This window comes from Sebastes umbrosus, chromosome 20 (assembly GCF_015220745.1).
Source record: "Sebastes umbrosus isolate fSebUmb1 chromosome 20, fSebUmb1.pri, whole genome shotgun sequence".
Lineage (NCBI taxonomy): Eukaryota > Metazoa > Chordata > Actinopteri > Perciformes > Sebastidae > Sebastes > Sebastes umbrosus.
Window position 1 is genome coordinate 17,124,905 of NC_051288.1, and position 21,572 is coordinate 17,146,476.

The 21,572-nt window shown below is 38.3% G+C and overlaps 1 protein-coding gene and 1 long non-coding RNA gene across 25 annotated transcripts in view; one reads left to right on the plus strand and one right to left on the minus strand.

Annotated features, from left to right (window-relative positions):
• The window catches only part of LOC119480062, a 163,800-nt gene extending 156,891 nt beyond the window's left edge, over positions 1-6,909 (plus strand). Inside the window, exons 6-7 of the long non-coding RNA XR_005204805.1 lie at positions 2,679-2,872; positions 6,711-6,909. This is a non-coding gene — a long non-coding RNA (uncharacterized LOC119480062). The remainder of the gene's footprint in view (positions 1-2,678; positions 2,873-6,710) is intronic.
• The window catches only part of LOC119480057 (calcium-activated potassium channel subunit alpha-1), a 96,109-nt gene continuing 75,153 nt past the window's right edge, over positions 617-21,572 (minus strand). For 8 of the 24 annotated variants that reach the window (XM_037756138.1, XM_037756139.1, XM_037756141.1 and 5 more), the window contains 11 exons: positions 16,266-16,389; positions 15,676-15,900; positions 14,133-14,325; positions 12,042-12,155; positions 11,772-11,864; positions 10,677-10,807; positions 9,006-9,200; positions 7,791-7,909; positions 7,468-7,683; positions 4,298-4,326; positions 617-2,910 (listed from right to left, as the gene is read on the minus strand). In XM_037756138.1, the coding sequence (XP_037612066.1) occupies positions 2,759-2,910; positions 4,298-4,326; positions 7,468-7,683; positions 7,791-7,909; positions 9,006-9,200; positions 10,677-10,807; positions 11,772-11,864; positions 12,042-12,155; positions 14,133-14,325; positions 15,676-15,900; positions 16,266-16,389 (1,591 nt within the window). In that variant the 3' untranslated portion in view covers positions 617-2,758. Of the gene's footprint in view, positions 2,911-4,297; positions 4,327-6,252; positions 6,255-7,467; positions 7,684-7,790; positions 7,910-9,005; positions 9,201-10,676; positions 10,808-11,771; positions 11,865-12,041; positions 12,156-14,132; positions 14,326-15,675; positions 15,901-16,265; positions 16,390-21,572 lie in introns of all 24 variants that reach the window. The other 16 variants (XM_037756143.1, XM_037756142.1, XM_037756144.1 and 13 more) reach the window with 4 other exon arrangements.

Here is a 21,572-nt window from a genome sequence, read left to right on the forward strand (position 1 = left end):
TGACATTACATTCTTTGACTCTCTTTCAGCTCCTTTTATGCGATATTAGTTGATAAATAACCTTAATTATTGAGACAATTACCACCCTAATTTGACAGAGCACATTTATAATTCTGCTCAGTACATCACTGCATAGCACCTTTTATTTAAAAAATCCATTAAATGAATACAGATTTCCTTATAGTTGATATAATCAGGCGTGATGGTGCGATGGCTACATGTGTTTGTTTACTAAGAAGGTGACACTGCCGCTGGCAGGGGGATCAGGGAAATCAGCGGCCCTCTCTGCGAGGTGTTAGACTGTAAATATTATTGGCATGCTGACAGTCTCCCACAGAGCCGTGGTGTGTAAAATCGTTAACAGGCAACACGATGGGCCCTCTCTATCCCCAAGGTGAGAATGTGGAGAGTGTTTTTATCAGCCATTATCCAGAGGGTTGCGCCGAGGTGTCCCGTGTCACATGATCAGTCTGGCAATCAGAAAGTACAACAAAGGAGAAGCCTTTATATATGTCGCCCCTCTTTGATAGATACATGTGTAAAATGTGGCCTAGTACTATGTTCTGTGCTGAGCAGGTATAGACAGTAACTTCTAAATAAATGACATGAAATAATGTAGAACACAGTACATCAGCTTTTAATTTGTGAAAATACAAAATGAAATCATGTACAATTTTTTATGTACAAGCCTATTTGTACAAGACAATAAACTGTATTTATTATTGGGTATTATGACATAGTCAGAAATATCAACTTAGCACTGTCATTGTATCCACAAGTCAGTGTGCTAAAAAGAAATTCACAAAATAATACAAACTAGACTGCAATGCCAGATGTCTCTCAACCCCACAAGTACTGTCAAACAAGAACACACAAGAAAGAAAATATTTTTACATTAAGCTTTACAGATTTCTTCGAAGAGTACATAAAATGAATTGCTATCAGGCTCTGACATTGACGATGGATCATTTAAAACTTAAATTTAAGACTTAAATTAAACTTTACTACCGTTCTAGTTATCTCCAGGGAATTGCAGCCTTGTATTACGAAATTCAAAGACTAGTCTTTAAAAAGAATGATCTGAGCATTTCTCAGTCTCAAAGCAAAAGTAAATTTGCTTAAATTCAGCTAAATTAGAGGCCTCTTTTCGCAGCAGTGGGTCTTCTGGAGTCCTCCTTTGGCTTCGGCACTGCCTGGCACATTACTGGCACTGAGGGACGGATGGTTTGGATTTTCTCCGTGCCAGTAAAAATGTCACAACCCTCTCTCTTTTCACATCCAACATGAGTCCTATGAAGCATCCTCTGTGGATTAAGCTTGCAATTTTGTTTTTCCTTTTTCCTTTCCTTTCCCTTTCATTGATTCTGAAGTAAAGTGACATCAGTGCCAATATAGCTATGATTTATGATTTAAATAAGACAAGACAAGATTAATAACCACTCTGGACTCATGTACGGAATGAAACAAATGATCTGTGCTTCATTTGGTGCGTTTGTTTTATGAATATATCCGATATGTAATCGATCATCAAGATGGTTTCAGAACACATAAATAGCCAAAATAACTTTTTTATGATAGAGCTGTTTTTCTTATATCTACAAAAAGCATGTCTGTTTATGGCATTAAGATCGGTCATGGAGTACATACAAGCGCTTTATGGCCTCCAAGACAATCCTGTGTCAGGCAGTGCTTACAACCAAAGGAGGACTTAACGATGCCCACTTCATGCGATATGAGGCCTTCACATTCAATTCATCTACATATTTAACATATGGTGCCATGCTATACCATAGTATTTAGCTTCGCCATCTATTGTGCCTTAAGTAAATTAATATCTCTGCCACCGTATTATAAACTGTGTGAGATTGTTGGTTATATTCTAACAACGAAACAGCTCTATCATATTTGGCTATTGTCAAAAACGAAGAGAAGAAAAAAAATAATATTCCTAAAGCTTTACCCCTGGAGAAACTTTGCAGATACTTAAAAGCTTTACTTAATATGATTTCTGGGGGTTTTGGACATTGCAACCAAACAGCGACATGAAAACAGTTATAACAAACAACTCAAAAAGGCAAAGATAAGACAAATATATAAATGGATAGAGATAAGGCTGGAGCCAAATGCCATTTACACATGGACGCTGGCCATCTTAACTGTCACAAATGTTGTGAATTAGCTCCAAATGGCAAAGGAATCACTGAGAGTCAGTCACTGACAATGCCATTGTGGTGGGATCGCAGCTGAATGTAAAATACACATTTTTAACATACTGTACAGAATGACTCTGCAACACAGGGTAAAGTCAATGCAGTAGTAGTAGTAGTTGTTCATCAACAGCTTAAAAGGCAACTTTTACAATTGCAAAACTTGATCAAGTTATAATAATCACCTCTTTTAGTAGCAGTAGTCATTTTTTTACATTGCTGTTTTCTCTTGCAAGTGACCCTCATTCCCCAAAATGGAACAAAAAAGTCATGGAGTCTGGTCACCACTAAAGATTAGTTGTGCAAACTAATAGTTGAGTGGTTGCTGACATTTGACTACGATTGTCTTCATGTATATTTCATGTTTGATTCTAAATCTGCTTGTACAATGAGCGTGCTGCAGAGATGAATGAGGAAAAAGCAGTTTGTGTTCGTCTCATCTAATGTCGATTGATGATTTTGTGTTTGCAGATGACCCCGAATCCCAGTCTGACACCTACACGACGAGTCTTCTGGGTCCAAGCGTCCAGGTGTCAGCGCGGGTCCGGAGCTCAGCACTCGTCTTCTGCTTCTCTGATGGGTGGAATCAAGCTGCTCGTGGATTTATACTGACTGACTTGGTTGATGGCGAGCGTATTCACAGGCTTGATCTGTATGGTCCTCAGGTGGGTGCTCTCTGGCTCATCTGTAAACCATGTCTTTTCTGTAGAAGAGGAAAAATCATAGAGACAAAGAGGAGGGACATGAGACAGTTAATGCTACATGGAAGTCAATTACAATGTCACTGTTTTTCAAGTGCACACAGAACATAGGGGGGACATTGTATATTTTAAAAGACATACTCATTTTACTTGTAGAAAGAAATTCTGCATGATAAAATATGCTCCAAGATTTTTTTTTGTGTCAACTCAGTGTTCCATTGTCCCAATTTTAACAAAATAATTCATGGTATTATATTGTATGAAAAAAAGTCATAGTATAGTAGGTCGACTAAAGTCATAAAAAAGTCAAAGTATGTCAAAAAAATTCTGAAAAAACGTTGTTGTTTGGTATGTCGAAAAAAGTCATAAAAACGTCACTTTAGTATGTTGAAAAAAGTCGTAGTATAGTATGTCGAAAAAACTGTGTGTCGAAAAAAGTCAGAAAGAAGTCGTAGTATAGTATGTCAAAAAAAGTCATACTATGGTATGTTGACAAAAGTCATAAAGTATACTTTGTCAAAAAAAAATCTGAAAAAAGGTTGTTGTATAGTATGTCGAAAAAAGTCATAAAAACGTCACTTTAGCATGTTGAAAAAAAGTCATAGTATAATATGTCGCTAAAAGTCATAGTATAGTATGTCGAAAAAAGTCAGAAAGAGTCGTAGTATAGTATGTCAACAAAAGTCATAAAGTATACTATGTCAAAAAAATTCAGAAAAAAAGTTGTTGTATAGTATGCGGAAAAAAGTCATAGTATAGTCACTCATCTCATGGCTAGAAATGTTTTTTTTATAAATATATCATACTGCCATTTAAGCATGCTGTTTTGTTGGGTCAGCAGACATGCAGGTCACCAGTTAAACAAAATCTATATTCAAACTTAACTGTACCAAATTAGAAGTTAATACTTTTAACTTCACAGTTCATACTGTCAACGGTTTTTATCTTTTTGAGGGGCTTCAGGCTTTTGGCTTGATGCAACTTCCTTTCTTATAGAAGGGAATTGATAGTCTGGCTTAATATATTGCTGGTGATTCATCCACTTGGCAATGTCCATGGTCATGCATTTTCATCAACATGACTTAAGGCAGTGGTGCTGCAGTACATTAGCACATATGCCAGTAGATACAGGTTGCCAAATAATAAAACATGAAACATCACTTGATACAGAATAAAGCGAAGTAGCATCAAACCATTCAGTTGCAATCACACATTCTGCAGTCAAACCTACAGTGAGATGTACTGCATAGGTCATAACCATGCGGTCCTGATGCAGTCATTTGGAAACACTAAACTACTTGGCTTTCATTCAGAGGGCAAAATGTCAGCAAGGACATGACCGTGTTCAATGCATTATTTAACATCATGCATAATCATTCACTTCCATACCTTGGCCCACTCTATTCATCCTTGTTGCACTTTGGAAAAAGAAAGTAGTACACTAAATGTAAGCTAAATGGGAAATGCTAGTATGACCATTAACAGAAACGGCACAGCATAATGATCAGAGGTATGATAAAGGCATATGCTCACATTACATACGGATGTGGAGTAGGTTAAACAGTAGGGGGCAACCAACTACTCAACAAAATTAAAGAAAAATAACATGTATCATGTCAGAAAATCTTTTAGTGCCATCACTATGCATCTGTAGCATGTGTCAAGCAGCCATATTGTATCCATGCCTGTTGCCAAAGCAATTGGAAGGATGATGTTGTCCATGTTTTAGGTGCAATTCAGAAACCCAATGAACAACATGCAGTTAATAAACCAAATGCGTTATATAATCTACTTGGATCAGCACAAAACAAGCAACTTCAAATAAATGTATTTCCGTTTTATGTGAAATGCAAATGAATTTGAGCAGCTAGAACATGTTTTTATTTCACATGAGAACAGACTACTAACCATAGACAGATTGCAGTGTTCATTCAGCAGCTGTGAAAATGTCACATGTGCTCATTCATATTTTGAATGAACAATCAAAGAATATTTGAATGTGAGTATTTTCCCATCGAAACAATATTATATTAGAAAAAACTTGAAGAATGCATACCTCTGCCGATTCTGCGGAATCCTCTAAATGTGTCAGTAATTGAAAATGTTTAGATATTTGTAATCAAAATGCACAATAATGCTTATTAACAATAGCTATACTTCTGCTATACTATCACTTTTTAAATTAAATATAAATCATGGAAAATTGACTTTTTACGTACTATGACTTTTTTGGTGACATTTTTCAACATGCTATACTATGACTATTTTTCGACATGCTATATTTTGACTTTTTTTATGGTATTTTTTGACGTGATATACTATGACTATTTCCACAACATTTTTATGACGTACTATACTCTGACTATTTTTCATGACATTTTATGAGAATCTATACCATGACTTTTTTTCGACATACTATACGATGACTATTTACGCCGTGCTGTACCATGACTATTTTCATGACATTTTTCGATATATTATATATGACGTAATATGCTATTACTATTTCGACGACATTTTTATGACATACTATACTATGACTTTTTTCATGACATTTTTCGACATGCTATACTATGACTTCTTTTCATCTTATTTTTCAACATAATAAACTATGACATTTATTGACATGATAAACTATGACTTTTTTCATGATTTTTCTCGACATCCTATACTATGACTTTTTAAATGTAATTTTTTCGATATACTATACTTTGACTTTTTTGATTTTTTTGACATGCTATTTATGACTTTCTTTCATGAAATTTTCGACATACTATACTATAACTTTTTTTCAACATGCTATACTATGACTTTTTTTCACAACTTCTTTCGACCATGGATCATTAAAATAAAATGCATGCATTTCATGTCATATTCACGGTCTGCACAAAATGTTTTTCACTTTGAGAAACTATGCTGCAAACCCTTGCGATGATATCTCATTCATCGGTATTACACATTAGATTAATAATGACTTGTATCGCTCATATCCAAACACATTGCTTCACAATTCAGGATAAAATCAAAAGATCATTTTACAGGGTAATAACGGCCCAAATGTCATTATAAAAAATTATAAAATTGAAATTTTACAGATGGCTCTGTATCCCACAAAAATAATCTATGATTGAAATTGGTAAACAACCAAAATGAACAAGGTTACATCTCTCGCCTTGTGTTTCATGTCCACCTTATCATTTCACCTGCAGGTGAACCACCACCCTCTCAGTGTCTAGTGGATGTACTCATTATGATGTGCTGGGTTCTTATGAGGCATTCAGTCTTTGTTTAACTGGAGTTAGAGCTGCATCTGTATTTTTGACAATAATGATGCAGTTCATCACTTCTTTGAACCATGACCCTCATTGAAATGTGAAGACAATGTAATTATAATGGTGGTGTAACTTTATTAATAACTGACATTTTGTACTTGCAAATATATTGACATAATTAATACTTCATTGGGCAAATAACATTTAAGTATAGCATTTGAATGTTAATGGAAATCAAAAGGCATTAAGAGAACACGATGCTCCTATTTTCATAGACATAGAATTTAAAGTGCAGTTCAAGTACAATAAGGTTCAGGTTAAATTTAAACAAAACAAACAAATTTCAACAAGGCAAAACTTGGAATGATGTAAGATGGAGAAACCCAGTAAGCTTTATCACAGAGGCGATTTATTTACACAAGATAGCACAGTATAAGTAAAGTTAAAGGTCTCGAAATGTTTCTGCTGTATTGTATATTATGTTGGCCAATATTACATGTATAAAAAATACTTTTTTGTTTTGTTTTAAGGCCCTTCCTTCACATTTTAACCAAGATGGCATCATCTCAAACTGGAAAAGTTTTAATTACTTGGAGTAGGCCCTGTGTGTGCAGATAAGAACACTACAGTGAAATCAGCACTGACTTTTTAAATGGTGAAAAAAAACTTAACTAGGTGAGCCTAAATAACTCAAATGATCCTTTAAACTATATTCAATAAAGCTTAGATTAAAAAAAAGCCAATAGTTAAAATAGCCACTAACCAAATTTAGCTTAGGTCTAGAAACAATCACTACAAAGCCCTTTTAACTGCAGAGGGCTTTTGTTTGGGTTTATAAAATAAAAATACCCAAAATTACCCTGCTACTCAAGAATGACAATTTCTCACAGCCCCGGTAAAATGCACTCTAGTTTTTGGCATAAGAAATGTAGAAGTATGGAAAAATTCAGAAACACAGTAACAACCAATTGATGGAAAGAAACTCCAAAAAAAGCTTACTGCTTGGCGGCCCTCAGGAAAAACAGAAGCCCTTTGAGGCTGCCAACTTTGCCCTATGCCATGGGATGGCCCTGCTCAAGGGGCAAACCACGCTATACTGCATGGGGTTGTTGAATGCAAACTAAGACACACAAGTAACACATAGGCCTACATACACATTCAGACAAACATACACACATCGACACCCAGACATGTTACAGTCTGTTTGCAAAAGGACACACAGGACAGTAACTGTTGGCAGGCACTGTTCACTGACACATAAACAGAGAGCTTTAGAGTGGCACATACTTTTGTTTTGAGTCCCTGCTTTTGGCGCGGTTGGTGCGATTGGTGGTTGGGATAGAGTGGACGGAGGAGCTCTTTTTGCTGGAGGAATGGGACGAATGGGAAGAGTGGGAGAGGCTGGTTCGAGACTGGCCAGCATTGTGGTCAAACTGCATCAGGCAGAATATCAGGTCTGAGGGCACCAACTCAAACGCATATGGTGGATTGGTTATGACGTACCTAGAGGAGAGAGGGAACAGATGGGAGACCAGTTCTAAAGTTAGCATAAGCTTTTTTGTGGCGGTTTTGAACATCTAAATGCAGGGAGACATTAAGTCAGTACTCACCGTTTGGTACATTGGCTTTGTGCGTTTAAATGTGCGTCTCGTAATCGATAGATGCCAAAGCACAACATGTTGTATGTTTTCAGGGCTTTACAAAACAGGTCACCATAACACCCACCATCCTGCAAGACAGTGACAAAAAAACAAAAATCTGTGATAGAGATCAAAAATACATAATTTACATGGACTAAATATAGCTCCAGTATCAAAAATGAGTCTTGAACTGATAATTATTTTTCTGATTCACATGGTGAATTAAGTAGTTTGAAGCCATGTGCAAATTCTTCAGATAACCCTATATGTCGAAAAATGTCATGTGAAAAAAGTAATTGTATAGTATGTCAAAAATGTAATGAAAAGTGGCATAGTATGTCAAAAAATGTTTGTCATAGTGTAGTGTGTCAAAAAAAAAGTCAGTATAGTATGTCGGAAAAAATGTCACATTATATATTATGTCAAAAAACAAATGATAGTATAGTAAGTTCAAAAAAAGTCATATAGTATGTCAAAAAAAAAGTCAGTAAAGTATGTTGAAATTTTTTTTTTTTTAAAGTCCCAGCAGAATGTTAAAAAAAAGTTATAGTAAAGTATGTCAAAAAAATTAAAAATTCATAGTATAGTATGTCAAAAAAAGTCAATATTGTACATCGGAAAAAAAGTAATCTTATAGTATGTCGAAACAATTTAAAAGTCAGGGGGGAGTAAACGACGCAGTACATAGTAAACAGAAAGAAGATCACAGAGCTTCAGTATTGTCACTGAATTGCTGTGTTAGCATGTTTTCAGCTTTCTACTGTTTTGTTTGTAACTTACTTGTGAGTGACACCTGCGTCAACAAGCCTTTTACAACTCCTATTTTGCCACTTTTTGGTGATCTTCGCTGTAGAAAAGATCTACCACACTGGTTAAATTTGGCGTATTGCTAATGTATGTTGATATAGCTATAAGTGTTGTTGAGGAGGAATCAGCTCAACATGTAATAGTATTTTGCTTGAAATTAACATATACTGATATGCATCAAAGTGCAATTTGTATATGTGCAGCTCTGAATTTCATTGTCACACAACTCACCTATTTCATATAATCCCTGTTACTTATCTCAGCTCTGAATCACAGCTGTCCCTGTTAGTCTGAATCCTTTCACTAAAGTCATCTCCCACAACACGAGCGGACAAAGACGTGCGTAGCCCTTTGGGTTGACAAAGACCAGTCACTTACCCCGAGGTCGGCGAAGGGCCCGTCGTACAAGGCCAGCTGTGCCACACGACACCTGTCCCTGTTCGCCAGCGTCTGTGGCGTGCTGTAGCCGCCCCGCAACGCGTTCTCCTCTGCCAGCAGCCCCTCCAGCTCCGGCGTCGCCCCGCCTGTTACCAACGTCCGGATCAAGGTGAGGATATTATCATTGAAGTATGTCTAAAGGAATGAAGGTAGAGAGGGGGTAAATCCTTCAGCAAACGCCACCAAAGTCACAACTGAGCCTTCTCACAGTGCCGGCCGGGCCGAATGGTGCTATCTAACCCTGCCCTGTTGTGTCACATTGCTCTGCACACTGAGTGAAAAGACAGGAGAATCCAATTACTGCAGGTTACTCTCACTCCCATTGGAGAGAGACACGGGAAGTCCATATACACATTCATGCTGTGCTGTCCAGGCATTTCTCACAGATAAATAGCAGACAATTATGTGAAAAAGTCAGTTTTACATGTTAAGCCTGAAGATACTTTCCTCGGTGCGGTTGCTATCTTTTTTAATTCTAACCAGTTACTGCTTTGTTGATTTTAACAAGGGCAAATGTCTGCGCCACAGTCTCTTGTCTCCCCCTGCTTGTACAGCACAGTGACATCTCCCTTGGCTGCTGACAGCGCTATTGACTAAGATGATGGATGAGGGCTGTCCATTAGGTAGCATTACCTTTGTCTACACTGGAGCGCACTTGAAGGCAGCTTTGTTCTAACCTCACTCAAATTGAAAGGCGGACAAGTGAAGCCATCATACCTAGTACAAGTTGCAGTCTTGTCAGCTATTGTTTTAACGTGAGCAGAGAGTTTCTAAATTTTGGGGGAGGACTGATATCAAAACAATATTTCTAAGCATATTTCAGACACTGACAGAATATCACTGCACAAAATTAGATCATAAGTAGGGCTGTCAAAGTTAATGCAAATTTGTTTTAACGCCATTATAATGCATCACCGCAACTTGCGATTTTTAGGTTGTAGCGGGCTCAGTTTTAAAGCTAGTGACATCACATGAAACTAGAAAACCTAAGGGATCCATTGGTACGAACCATGCCATACTAGCTTGTCGCGAAGGAGGCTAAATAACGTTTCAAACTTAGGCTAAATTTTGGCGAGGAAAAACTGGCATGGCCATTTTCCAAGAGGTCCCTTGACCTCTGACCTCAAGATATGTGAATGAAAATGGGTTCTATGGGTACCCACGAGTCTCCCCTTTACAGACATGCCCACTTTATGATAATCACATGCAGTTTGGGGCAAGTCATAGTCAAGTCAGCACACTGACACACTGACAGCTGTTGTTGCCTGTTGGGCTGCAGTTTCCCATATTATGATTTGAGCATATTTTTTTAATGCTAAATGCAGTACCTTTGAGGGTTTCTGGACAATATTCGTCATTGTTTTGTGTTGATTGATTTCCAAATAATAAATATATTCATATGTTTGCATAAAGCTGCTTATTTGCCCACTCCCATGTTGATAAGAGTATTAAATACTTCATAAACCTCCCTACAGGTACATTTTGAACAGATAAAAAATGTGTGATTAATCATGGCCAATCATGCGATTAATCAAGATTAAATATTTTAATCGATTGACAGCCCTAATCATGAGCTAATATTGTCTGTAAGCTAAATCAATTCTGACTTACAGCACTCATTAAGGAATCCAGCACACTGACGGCGAAGGCTGTCCCACAGGCGAAAGGCTGAGTGAGGTATAACTCGGTGTCGGGGTCGTCATCATCGTCTTGGTCCAGGAACTGAACGTTCGAGTCATTCACTGTGGAGATAAACATGTAAATTTCATTATTTTAAATTCTTCATGTTCATTTTCTGCTTTACAAACCAGATCTTGTGATTTGAAAAAAAGCATGATTGTATGTTGTGATGCATACATCAGGCAGATATTTGAGTCAAGTGAAGAGGAGGACACAGAAGTACAGTGGTTGTGCACAACAGTCAGACGCTGCAGATATGGATATTAGAAATCTGTGTATGCTTCGACAAATTCTCCTTCATTCCGAATTTGGACAAAATCGTTTCTCTTAAGCGACTGAAATGAAACGTGTCTGGTATTTGTGTTCGGCCGTGTGGCCCACTTGCCTCATTCCCCACATTCCATATCCACGCCATGCACACTCATGACACCATGCATATTGTCAAAGCTTCAGGGCTGGATTCAAAGTCCTCCTGAAGCCAGTATCAGAAACACCAGTATGCCATTGTTTGTCTTGTAAATCCAAGACAGAACTTCCAATTACTTGTACTTGCACGTCAAAACAAATGAAAGTATCTCATTGCCCCAGAACCTTCTTTGAAGATGTCTTTGAGCAAAGAAACACATGCAGTAGCTGGAAGAAAGTAATGATGTAAAATTTAGTTGGAGAACTGCTACTTCTGTGAGGACAGAAATAAATGTCAGTCATATCGACAGGGCCGAGATGAAAGAAGAGCACGGGCCAGAGAATGTGATCCGACAGAAGATGCTATGAAAACAGCCACAAGGACTTCTGAGGGATCAAAGGCCTTGTAATTCTTAGAAAAATAAAAGGGAAAAATTTTGCTTTGAGATAAGGGGCCAAAACAAGACAGGCAATTTCAACCAGAACCAAGGGTAAAATGTGCTCAAAGTGATGCCATGGGAATGGACTGAGCCTCTTGTGCAGCGAGAGAAATCAAAAGGAAGCTGATATGGAGGCAGCAGCAGTTACAACACTGCAGTACAGGACAGAGGCACTTCTTACCAAGCTCAGTTATCATTTGTATGCTGGTCCCACTGCTTTTATCCTGACTGAATGAAATCACAGGCAGTTTTTTGCCTGCCTTTGCTAATGGCGCTAGACAAGTGTTGAGGAAAAACAGTTACTGGAGCATGTCAACAAAGGACAATAAAAAAACATAAAAACTCCACTTTTAGTATGGTTAATCACGTGTTGACAGCCTCTAATCGCAGACATTACTACTTAACTCACAGAAAAACAGTAGAGCTAGCATAACAATCGGATGACACATACCTAGTTCTGTTATGATGGGAATATTTGCTCCAGTTGTGACCGAAACCTGCCTCACTAATCCGTGGACTGGGCTGTTTTCAGGAGAGGATCTATCCATCCCTGGTGGTGTGAAGCCTAAATGGACACACACATAACACAAAGCACATCTGTTAATGCAATATTCAATTGGGGTGGGGGGAAAAAAAATAATTTCACCTATGTATCACGATTCAAAAAACATTTTAATGCCAGAATCGATATATTTGCTTCATTTGAGTCTATGTGGTTTGAAGGAAATTACCACTTTTATTGTTGCAGTCAAAATAACGTGACGTCATATCTGTTCCGTATCCGTCAACCAAAACGTAGTACAAAAACAGTGGAGGGTCTGCATGGATACGACCTGCACTCTCACATTTTAAATCCAACGTGGTAAACACTACACATACAGTAAAGTATGGAAACACTTTGGGTTTCACACATTGACAGGAAAAGAAGAGCTAGACATCACGGCTAAAGCTGCATGCTAACTCTGTCATGGACAGGAAACTTTATCAAATTGCGGTAACGTGCGGTCAAGCCAGCCGACGCTACAACTGTAGAGCACCCATATACTGACATTTATGTTAAATGCATTCAAACGGCCCCTGGAGCTGACCATGAATGTATAAAGAGAACAGAGCTTACGGGAGAGCTAGCGACGGACTTGGCGAAGTTAGCGGAAGTATACACGTCCGATTTTTCAAAATAAGGAGTTAACAAAGGGAACTGTATATACAAAATACATATATTGAAATAAGATTGATTGGATTATATTAACCAGAAGTATAAAACATTACATGTCCCTTATACATTAAAAAGAAAATGTGAATGAACTAATTTGTGAAGGAAATGTCTTTATTCTTTGATTTTTGGGTTACTGGAATTTTTTTTTATAAATGATTCCTGACAATGACTGATATATTTGACTTCAGGACATCTCTGACTACCTACATGCTGAAAATAAAACATTTTTACTGTATTAATTTACATATTTTCCAAAGTAAAAGTCCCTAGAAGTGTATGATTGAACTTTTTCCCCAGGTCTAGTGTTAAAAAAGTTAACAAAAATCGCAATAAATCGTAACATCCAATTGCAATACTTATAGAATCACAATACTTAAAAATTGCAATATATATCGAATCGGCACACAAGTATTGTGATAGTATCGAATCGAGATATACTGTAGGTGTAACGTCCCAGCCCTATAATGCAATATTCAATACTTCATCAGAGGCTACAAACAGGCATATCAGCAGAACTAATACGCCGGGGCTATTTCATCCATTCCCGGCCGCTGCTAAAGCATAAAGTTGCTGAGTGCTACGTTACCATATTCTTGACAAGGTCCAATATTAGTCTATATATAATAGATGTGACATACTGCTCATTTTGTTTCCCCTTAGATTGTGTGTGCATGGAGACGGAAACCTTTTACACACACACACACACACAAAAAGAAACATGTACAGTATGGAGCCATGAAATAGAAAATAAGTGATGCAAGATTGAATTCAAATTGACTTGACATTCCTTGCTTTCCTCAGACTGACAAGTAAGCACATTAAATCAGTGATGCTGTATGTATTATACATAGGCCGTGTTTTGACATCCATCACTTACTGCTGACTAAGGAGAACGCGAGGTCATACATGTATTAGAGAAATAATGAAATTGGCAGGGATATTTTTTCCCCACTCTCCTCAGGTCTAAAGGTTTCTAAAAGCATTTCTCTCAATGCCAGAGAATGACCATTATTGACGGCAGTTGCTGTTTTGAAAGCTGCAACACACAATATTCATAAATTATACACTTTTTAAAAAGTAGTCCCATGGACTGAAAAAAAAATGTGTAAGCCAGGTAAGACTTTTGTGCCAACACTGTGCTTGTTGCCACCAATTAGGTTTGTGAAGAAACCAGTTGTTACAGTAACCTGAGGAATAGTCAGTAGGGTTTACTGTCAAACGCAGTGACACCCGGTCAGCCAGGCAGCACCCAGTGAGGGATATTCTCTGTGCCAGGGCGCTGTCCCTTCCAGGCGGTGCAGTGAACTATGATAGGGCGCTCCTTACCTTGGGAATTAGCCTGCAAGACCCCGATGCTGTCGTCAAACAGCATGGATTTGATGTTGAGTGACGCCAAGATGCATTCTTTGTCCTGCAGTGATGCATCGTCAATATTGTTCTGATTGGCTGACAGGATGACACACATGTCGCAGAGGTTGATGTTGACAGCCCTCAGATCTGCCCGACTCAACGGCGTGCCCTTTGAGAGGAAGTGAAGGAGAGAATTTGTTATCTCACCTACATGACACCCAAGAGGTAAATGAAAATGTGGCAACTTTTAAACTTTTCATCCTTTAGCCTTGTGTCAAACCTGTCTACAAAACACTTTTATACACTACTGTATCACACACTAAAAGTCAGAGCGGGGGTCGTGGTGGATGGTTTAGAAAACGAAGCACACTTTGACACCGAAGATCACCGGTCCTCACATCCTGCGTTCCACGTGTTGTTAGGTTTAAGCTACTGAAACAATTGGTTAAGGAAAGATCATGGTTTTGATTAAATACTGAAAAAGTCGTCCCAAGTTCTTTTCTCACTGGGTCAAAGACGTCATATATTTTTTAACACTAGAGAAAATTAAATATACACTCAAAGAGTCCTCTCAAACCTTGGAGATACGGAGGCCCTTTCTGGATTTTTACGTCTCTCTGCAAGAACCCCTTGATATTATATTATTATTTATTTATTCCCTTTTATTTTGTTTGAGTAATTAATACAATTATTTCGTTATCTTGTGTTTTATGTTTTATGCTTTTCTATCCTTCACCTGAATGTATTCTGTAACCTGTAATCCTATGGGTGGGAGGTGGTAGGGATAGTGTTGAGGATTTCAATTTGTTGATGTACTTGATGAATGGTGCCTCTTTGTAGTTGGGGGTTGAGTAAGTGAATTAAAATTGAAGTCAAATATATATGTTTTGTATGTTTTACTCTTGTGGGATAAAAAAAAAATCAATAAAATATATTTACAAAAAAAAAAAAAAAGTTGTCTTATCTTGTGCTTCAAGTCAGCTTTGACTTTTTAATATTTAACCAAACCACACTTTCCTAAAGTGCTTTGAGTTGCTTAAACATAACGATAAAAATGTCAATCATGCTTTTAGTTGCCAGGAGCGAAATATGTAAAAAATTAATTAAGATACATTTTGATTTTGAAATTTTGACCTGATGATGCTCTAGAGGAAAAGTTAAGGGATCACCGACGACAATTTATCCGTAGGGGGACATGCATGTGTGTACCAAATTTCCTAGCAATGCACCCAACGGTTGTTAAGATATTTCACTCAAAAACACAAATTTCAACCTCATGGTGGCACTAGAGGAAACGTCAGGGGATCACCAAAGTCACCGGGATACATTGTTTGGATACCATGAATGTTTATACAAAATTTGATGGCAATCCATCCAACAGTTGTTGAGATTTTCTGTCTGGACTAAAGTGATGGACGCTTATTTGCCAAAGCAAATTAGTTGCATATGAAAGTCATTTTTAGGAGACATGATAGATGAATAGATGAATATTCGAAATGGGTGATTTTGTTGTACTCACAGGTAAAATGGAGACCTTTGGGAAATTGTGAAGAGTCTCCCACTCCCGCTTCAGATACTCGAGTGAGCCGACAAACACGATGTGCTTCAGCTCGTGGTAGTGAAAGTTGCTCGCTCTCAGAGGCATGACAAAGTTTCGGAGACCGATCAGCGCTGATTTCACATCTCCAAATATGCATGTGACCACGTGGCCGCTCAGAACAGTCATGGCTGCCTCGCTCCGGGTCTGAGAGGGAAAGAGAAAGAACAAGGGATAAAAACAAATTATGTTTATGACATAAATGTGGCATAAAGTGCAAAATGTTAGTGCTTTCTCTTCTTCCCGTTGCCTACTCAACCAGTAAAATCTATCATGCAGTTCATGACTGCAATAGACTATGAAAGTAATTTGAAAAATGGCATATGTATTAGTACAAGAAATGTTCTATGTACAGGGACCCCATATAGCAAATGACATGTCAAACACCTCATTACAGAGTGTTTAAGTGCCCTGTCAACCTCTGATGGTGCTTTGTGACATGACGCATCTGTCACCGGGGAGAAGAGTGTCGGGGACAAATGACGTGTGCCGAGTAAAAGAGCAGAACCCACCAAGATGACCTTCTCGATGTCTTTGGACGGGCACCAGTGAAACATCCCCGTGGAGTCGTATTTCTTTATGTTATCGTCCATGCTCTCAATCTGCTCGTTGCCCGGGATGAGGAGCGGGTCATGTCTAATCAAACACAAAGACGGGAGGGAGGGAATGAAAGAATCGTCAGACACTGTAAATGTGGATTCAATTAACAAGTTATTGGCATTTGACTAATAAAACTAAGTTATAACATGTAACCTGAGAATATAATTCCCAGGCAGACATAAAACAATAATACTAAGGATTTTTTTTTTATAAAGAGCACCTTTCAAAACTAAATTAAGATTTATAAGATTACAGCTGATTATGGAAAAAAAATTCAAAATCAAATTAATTAAAAGTGCAAAAATGAAATAGAAAAAAAATTAGATGAGATAAAGAAATTAAAATAATGACTAATAGAAAAAAATAAAAAAATATATTTTTAAAGTGTCACAAACATCAATAAATCATCAGAATATTTAGGGATCCTCAAACAAATAAAAAAAAGTAGCTTTCCTCCTTTTTTCCCCCTCTTAGCTCATTCCTGTCAGAGGCCATCTGCAGAAATGCCAACAAAACTGCCATGTCATCAAGCAGAGTGACATCAGCAGCGGCAGCCAGGCGGAAGGAGGATGGCAGCAACACACTGCGTTGACTGGCATGAGCACGGAGATGCAATTACGCCCCCTTACTGCATACAGCTTTTGACGTAGTGCGCTGCGTGGTAAAAGCTTTAACAGACCAGACTTTAAATATTTCAGCAATTTGCCCAATCATATTTGCTGTTCGAGGTGAAGGGCATTAATGTTTAAACAGAGCATCAGAACTACATAAACTAGTTTCAGTGAGCGCAGCGGTGAGCTAAGCTTCATCCTACCCTACACTGACCACTAAAGTGGTCTGCTGACATGAGCAGCTGCTGTTGTACCAAGCTTGTTCAGAGTGATATGAGCTTTTGACAGCACTCTTTGAGATATATTTATTAAAATATAAGAGACTCTCCTGCCTCTCAAGCCCCTCCCCCTCAAACCAAAAGAAAAACATACTATTAAATAGGTAGGTTAATTTCCAATAAATAAAATAAATTTAAATAAAACAAATGTATATATAAAATTGTATAAAAAAACATCTAATATCTTCCTCTTAACAGAAATAATGCATGTTCATACCCAACATTGGATGCTATTGCCTTAAGTAACTCCAGTACTTGTCAAAAACGGACAATTTTCTTTTGAGATTTAAAGGTGCAGTGTATAGGATTTGGCTGCATCTAGCGGTGAGGTTGCAGACTGAAACCAGGTGAAACTTCTCCCATGTGCCAAGCGTGTAGGAGAAGTACAGTGGCCAACGCAAAAACGGTGATGGCCCTATCTAGAGCCAGTGTTTGGTTTGTCCGTTCTGGGCTACTGTAGAAACATGGCAGACAGCTCCGTGAAGAGGTCCCACTCTACATGTAGATATAAACGGCTCATTCTAAGGCAACAAAAACACATCAATTCTTATTTGCAGGTGATTATACACTAAAGAAAACATTACGATATCCAAAATCTAAGACGATATGTAGTCTCATATAACGATAGATAGATTATCGATATATTGCCTAACCCTAAATACATTTATTTCCAATTCACCTGCTATACCCTGCATATCTTTAAACTTATCTTTAAACCCACTCAGACTAAAGGAGAACATAGAAACCCGATAAAGAAAAGCCCTAACAAGCCAATGCAGTCGAACACCATCAGCAACAGCAACAATGCTAACCACGGCGTGCTGCCTTTGCACTAAATTGATTTTGTCAGATTCAGATCAGAGTTGAAGATGTTATCATCTGACACTCAGACAGAAGCCTTCTGTCTCGGTCCAAAACCTTTTAAATAAAAATAAAAAAAACATCTTCCCCCCGTAAGAAGAGCGTCTCTTTAATCCATGTGAATACTTTAAGAGAATGCTACTTTAAGTAACATGTTAAGTATGCATCAAAGTGTCAGCTGCAACTACCATCCCTCGGGCGCCAACAGACTGAAGCCAAAAAAGCGCGCCTTGGGCTTATATACCCCTAGGCAAGACCTGGATGTCCTTTCAAGAATGGGAGTAGTTGGAGAAGGAAATGTCTTTTCTGCCACTTTCTACCTCTCAGTATCACATCTGTCAAAGTAATGCTAATTTGAAAGGACACAGTGTGTGCATGTTAAATTCTGTGGATGAAACGATATAAAATATTATTTTAAAAGTACAAACTTTGAAAGAAAATATCACCTACTTTCTTTCTAGCAATCAATATCGAGACACTGACACCTTAAACTCTATTTCCATGTAGGGATGCAACTGACTATTATTTTATTTTTTGATTAATTTGTTGCGTAACATGTTTTTTTTACAATTAAAGGTGCAGTGTGTAGGATTTGGTGGCACCTAGTGGTGAGGTTGCAGATTGCAACTAACTTAAACATCTCCCGTGTGCCAAGCGTGTAGGACAACTACGGTGGCCGACGCAAAAACGTGAATGTCTTTATCTAGAGCCAGTGTTTGGTTTGTCCGTTCTGGGCTACCGTAGCAACATGGCGGCCGGTTCCATGAAGATGACCCACTCTACATGTAGATATAAACGGCTCATTCTAAGCTAACAAAAACACAACGATTCTTACTTTCAGGTGATTATACACCAAAGAAAACATACTTATTAATATAATATTCAATTTCTGCCAATAGCTCCCCCTAAATGTTGCATACTGCTCCTTTAAATCCGTTTATATTATGATTAATAGCCTATAAAATAAAATAAAAAATAATAATAAAAAAAAAAAATTCTCAGAACTCAAGGTGGCGTCTTCAAATTGTCGTCCAAAACCCAAGCATATTCAATTTAAAATGATATAAAACAGAATAAAGCCGCTAGATAAATGATGCTGATGTTAATAAATCTCCAGTTAATCAACGAATCCATAAATTCAGCACTATTTATCCATAACTCTCGCTGTGCTCTACATCATCGACGTATGCTTGCGTCTGAAGTTCTAATAAGAGTGAAAGCATTTAGTGGTTTTACACCCGGGCTAAATATTTCATCAGAAGTCGAATGTTTCACCACTCACTCAGTGGAGCCGCTGTCACTTCAGTTTGTCCTTGTGGAAGATGACTGGTGAGGCAGAGCTCTGCCAGGATAGCTATCGCTCACTGTCAGCCATGACGGCCTGTCACTATCCTGCACTGCCAATTGCCTCAGCAGTCCTGTAGCAGACATGACGTGTATGTCACGGCGCGGTCCGATGTGACCGAACGCGTTGTGACATCCCACAATTAGATGTGTCTTATGACCCATCAAGGAGCCCGTGGAAATGGTGTTAATTTCAGTGAGGTCGTCATTGCTAAGTTCCAGACAGGACGCGTTAGTTTGCCGATACATCTGGAAAACAGGAGCCGGTTCTGCTTCCACAAGCTGATCCGCTTCCTTCTTTTGTTGTGCGCTTCTTTTCATTAAATGGAGCAGAGGCGTCTGCGGGTGTCTTTTCTGGAAGCGCACTTCTTCAACATCCAAAAATGATCAGCAGCATAATTCACTACTTTAGTGGTAAGATGACACGTTTGACAAGACTTCACACGTCACGATCGCAAAAACATAAAGCCAGGTGTCTTCTGGAGGAGCGTAATGACGGCTGAGAGCGACACAAAGTAGAAGCTAAACATGAATATTATGCAAATTTTCTATTTCGGCATCACTGAACTAGCTGACTGTAACGCTGCACAACTAGTGAGGGCAGGCGAAGTCTTTGAAAATCCTCCCCATCATGCAAACTGACAAAGGCCTGCTCTTCAAAACCCACAGCCAATCTGTTGATCATTACTTATTTACAATGGCCTTGAGACCGCAGGTCCTGTAAAAACACATTTGATATAGTATACACCCAGATGTTTTTTTCTCGGCTTGTTGCAATGAAGTATCCCTTAGGCTACCGCAGTGAATCCCTCTCCGGCGTGTAGGCAGCAGACAGATGAAATAACACATCCACCTGTACTGTGCGTACGGTGCATTAGCATGGCAAGTAGATGGATTGGTTTTGGTGGGCTGATATTTAGCTGATGGCTATTGCATTAGAAAAGCCTGGTTTTGTTACCCAAGAGTCTGGACATGGCCTGGAGCGATTCAACTTTGACACAACTTTGAACCAAATCAAACAATCACACAAGGGCAAACGCCCACCTGAACAAACAGAGGCCATAGATCAAAAGGAGAATGCTAAATTATGCATAAAAACACTCCTTTTATATATAAAACAAAGTTATACCAACTGCACTATGTTTCTGATCTCTATTTTATCTTATAGTATTAAACAATAGACTTTTTGTGGATGTAATTTCTGAATGTTAAATGAATAGCAGCCATATTAGCAATGGGAACATAAAGTCATCCGTCAGTTTTAATTCAATTTCATCTGTACAATTCCACTTTGTATACGTCACGACTGCGGGACTTCCCTGCTGCCTTGCTTCCTTGTAACGTGGCACTTAATGACAATGACTATTACTATTATCATCCCTGTAATGGCTTCTTGTTGAATAACTGTGTTATCTCCAGTCAAAATCAATAAGCGGCGATTTAATTTCACGGGACAAGATAAAAGCAAGGTAGCATTTGAATTCTCCTTTCATTGTGATGATACATATCATCTGTGGCCTTACGTGCTGAAAAGAGCTCAGAGGGATCCAACAATAGATGAATAGCCTTGGGCTATCTATCCTTTAGAGCCTCTCTGACTGGCTGCCGCTGTCATTAGTGCCAGGCCTGTTTAAGGGCTGGAGTCTGTGGGTGTCACTTGAAACCTTGCAGCATAGAGCCCTTCTGCAAGTCTGACATGTTTGCCATGAAAACAGGAGCACACAAACACTTGTTATTTGAGACTTTAAGCAGGTAATTGTTTTTTTACACATAACATAAATTGGCCAAATAAACAACACAGAAATGCGAAATACTCGCCTGTAAATATTATATGTATATGGCTTTTATTGTGAAAGGTAAGAACGGAAGGAGGGGATCAGGTCTGCGCTACCATTGTCAAGGATGAAAGAAGTAATAAAGTTTGCCGTATTGGTGTGGACTACGAAGCGTCCGTGTTGTTGTTTCATAAATATAGACGCGACTCAACCGGTTCCGCATAACGTGATTGTCTGATGCATTTATTCACTGTACGAAAGCTCAGAAAAAAATTTGCTTTTTCGTCGCGTAATGTTCACGTTCTGTGTTAATGTACTCCCGACAAAAACAATAGTTAAAAAAAAAATAG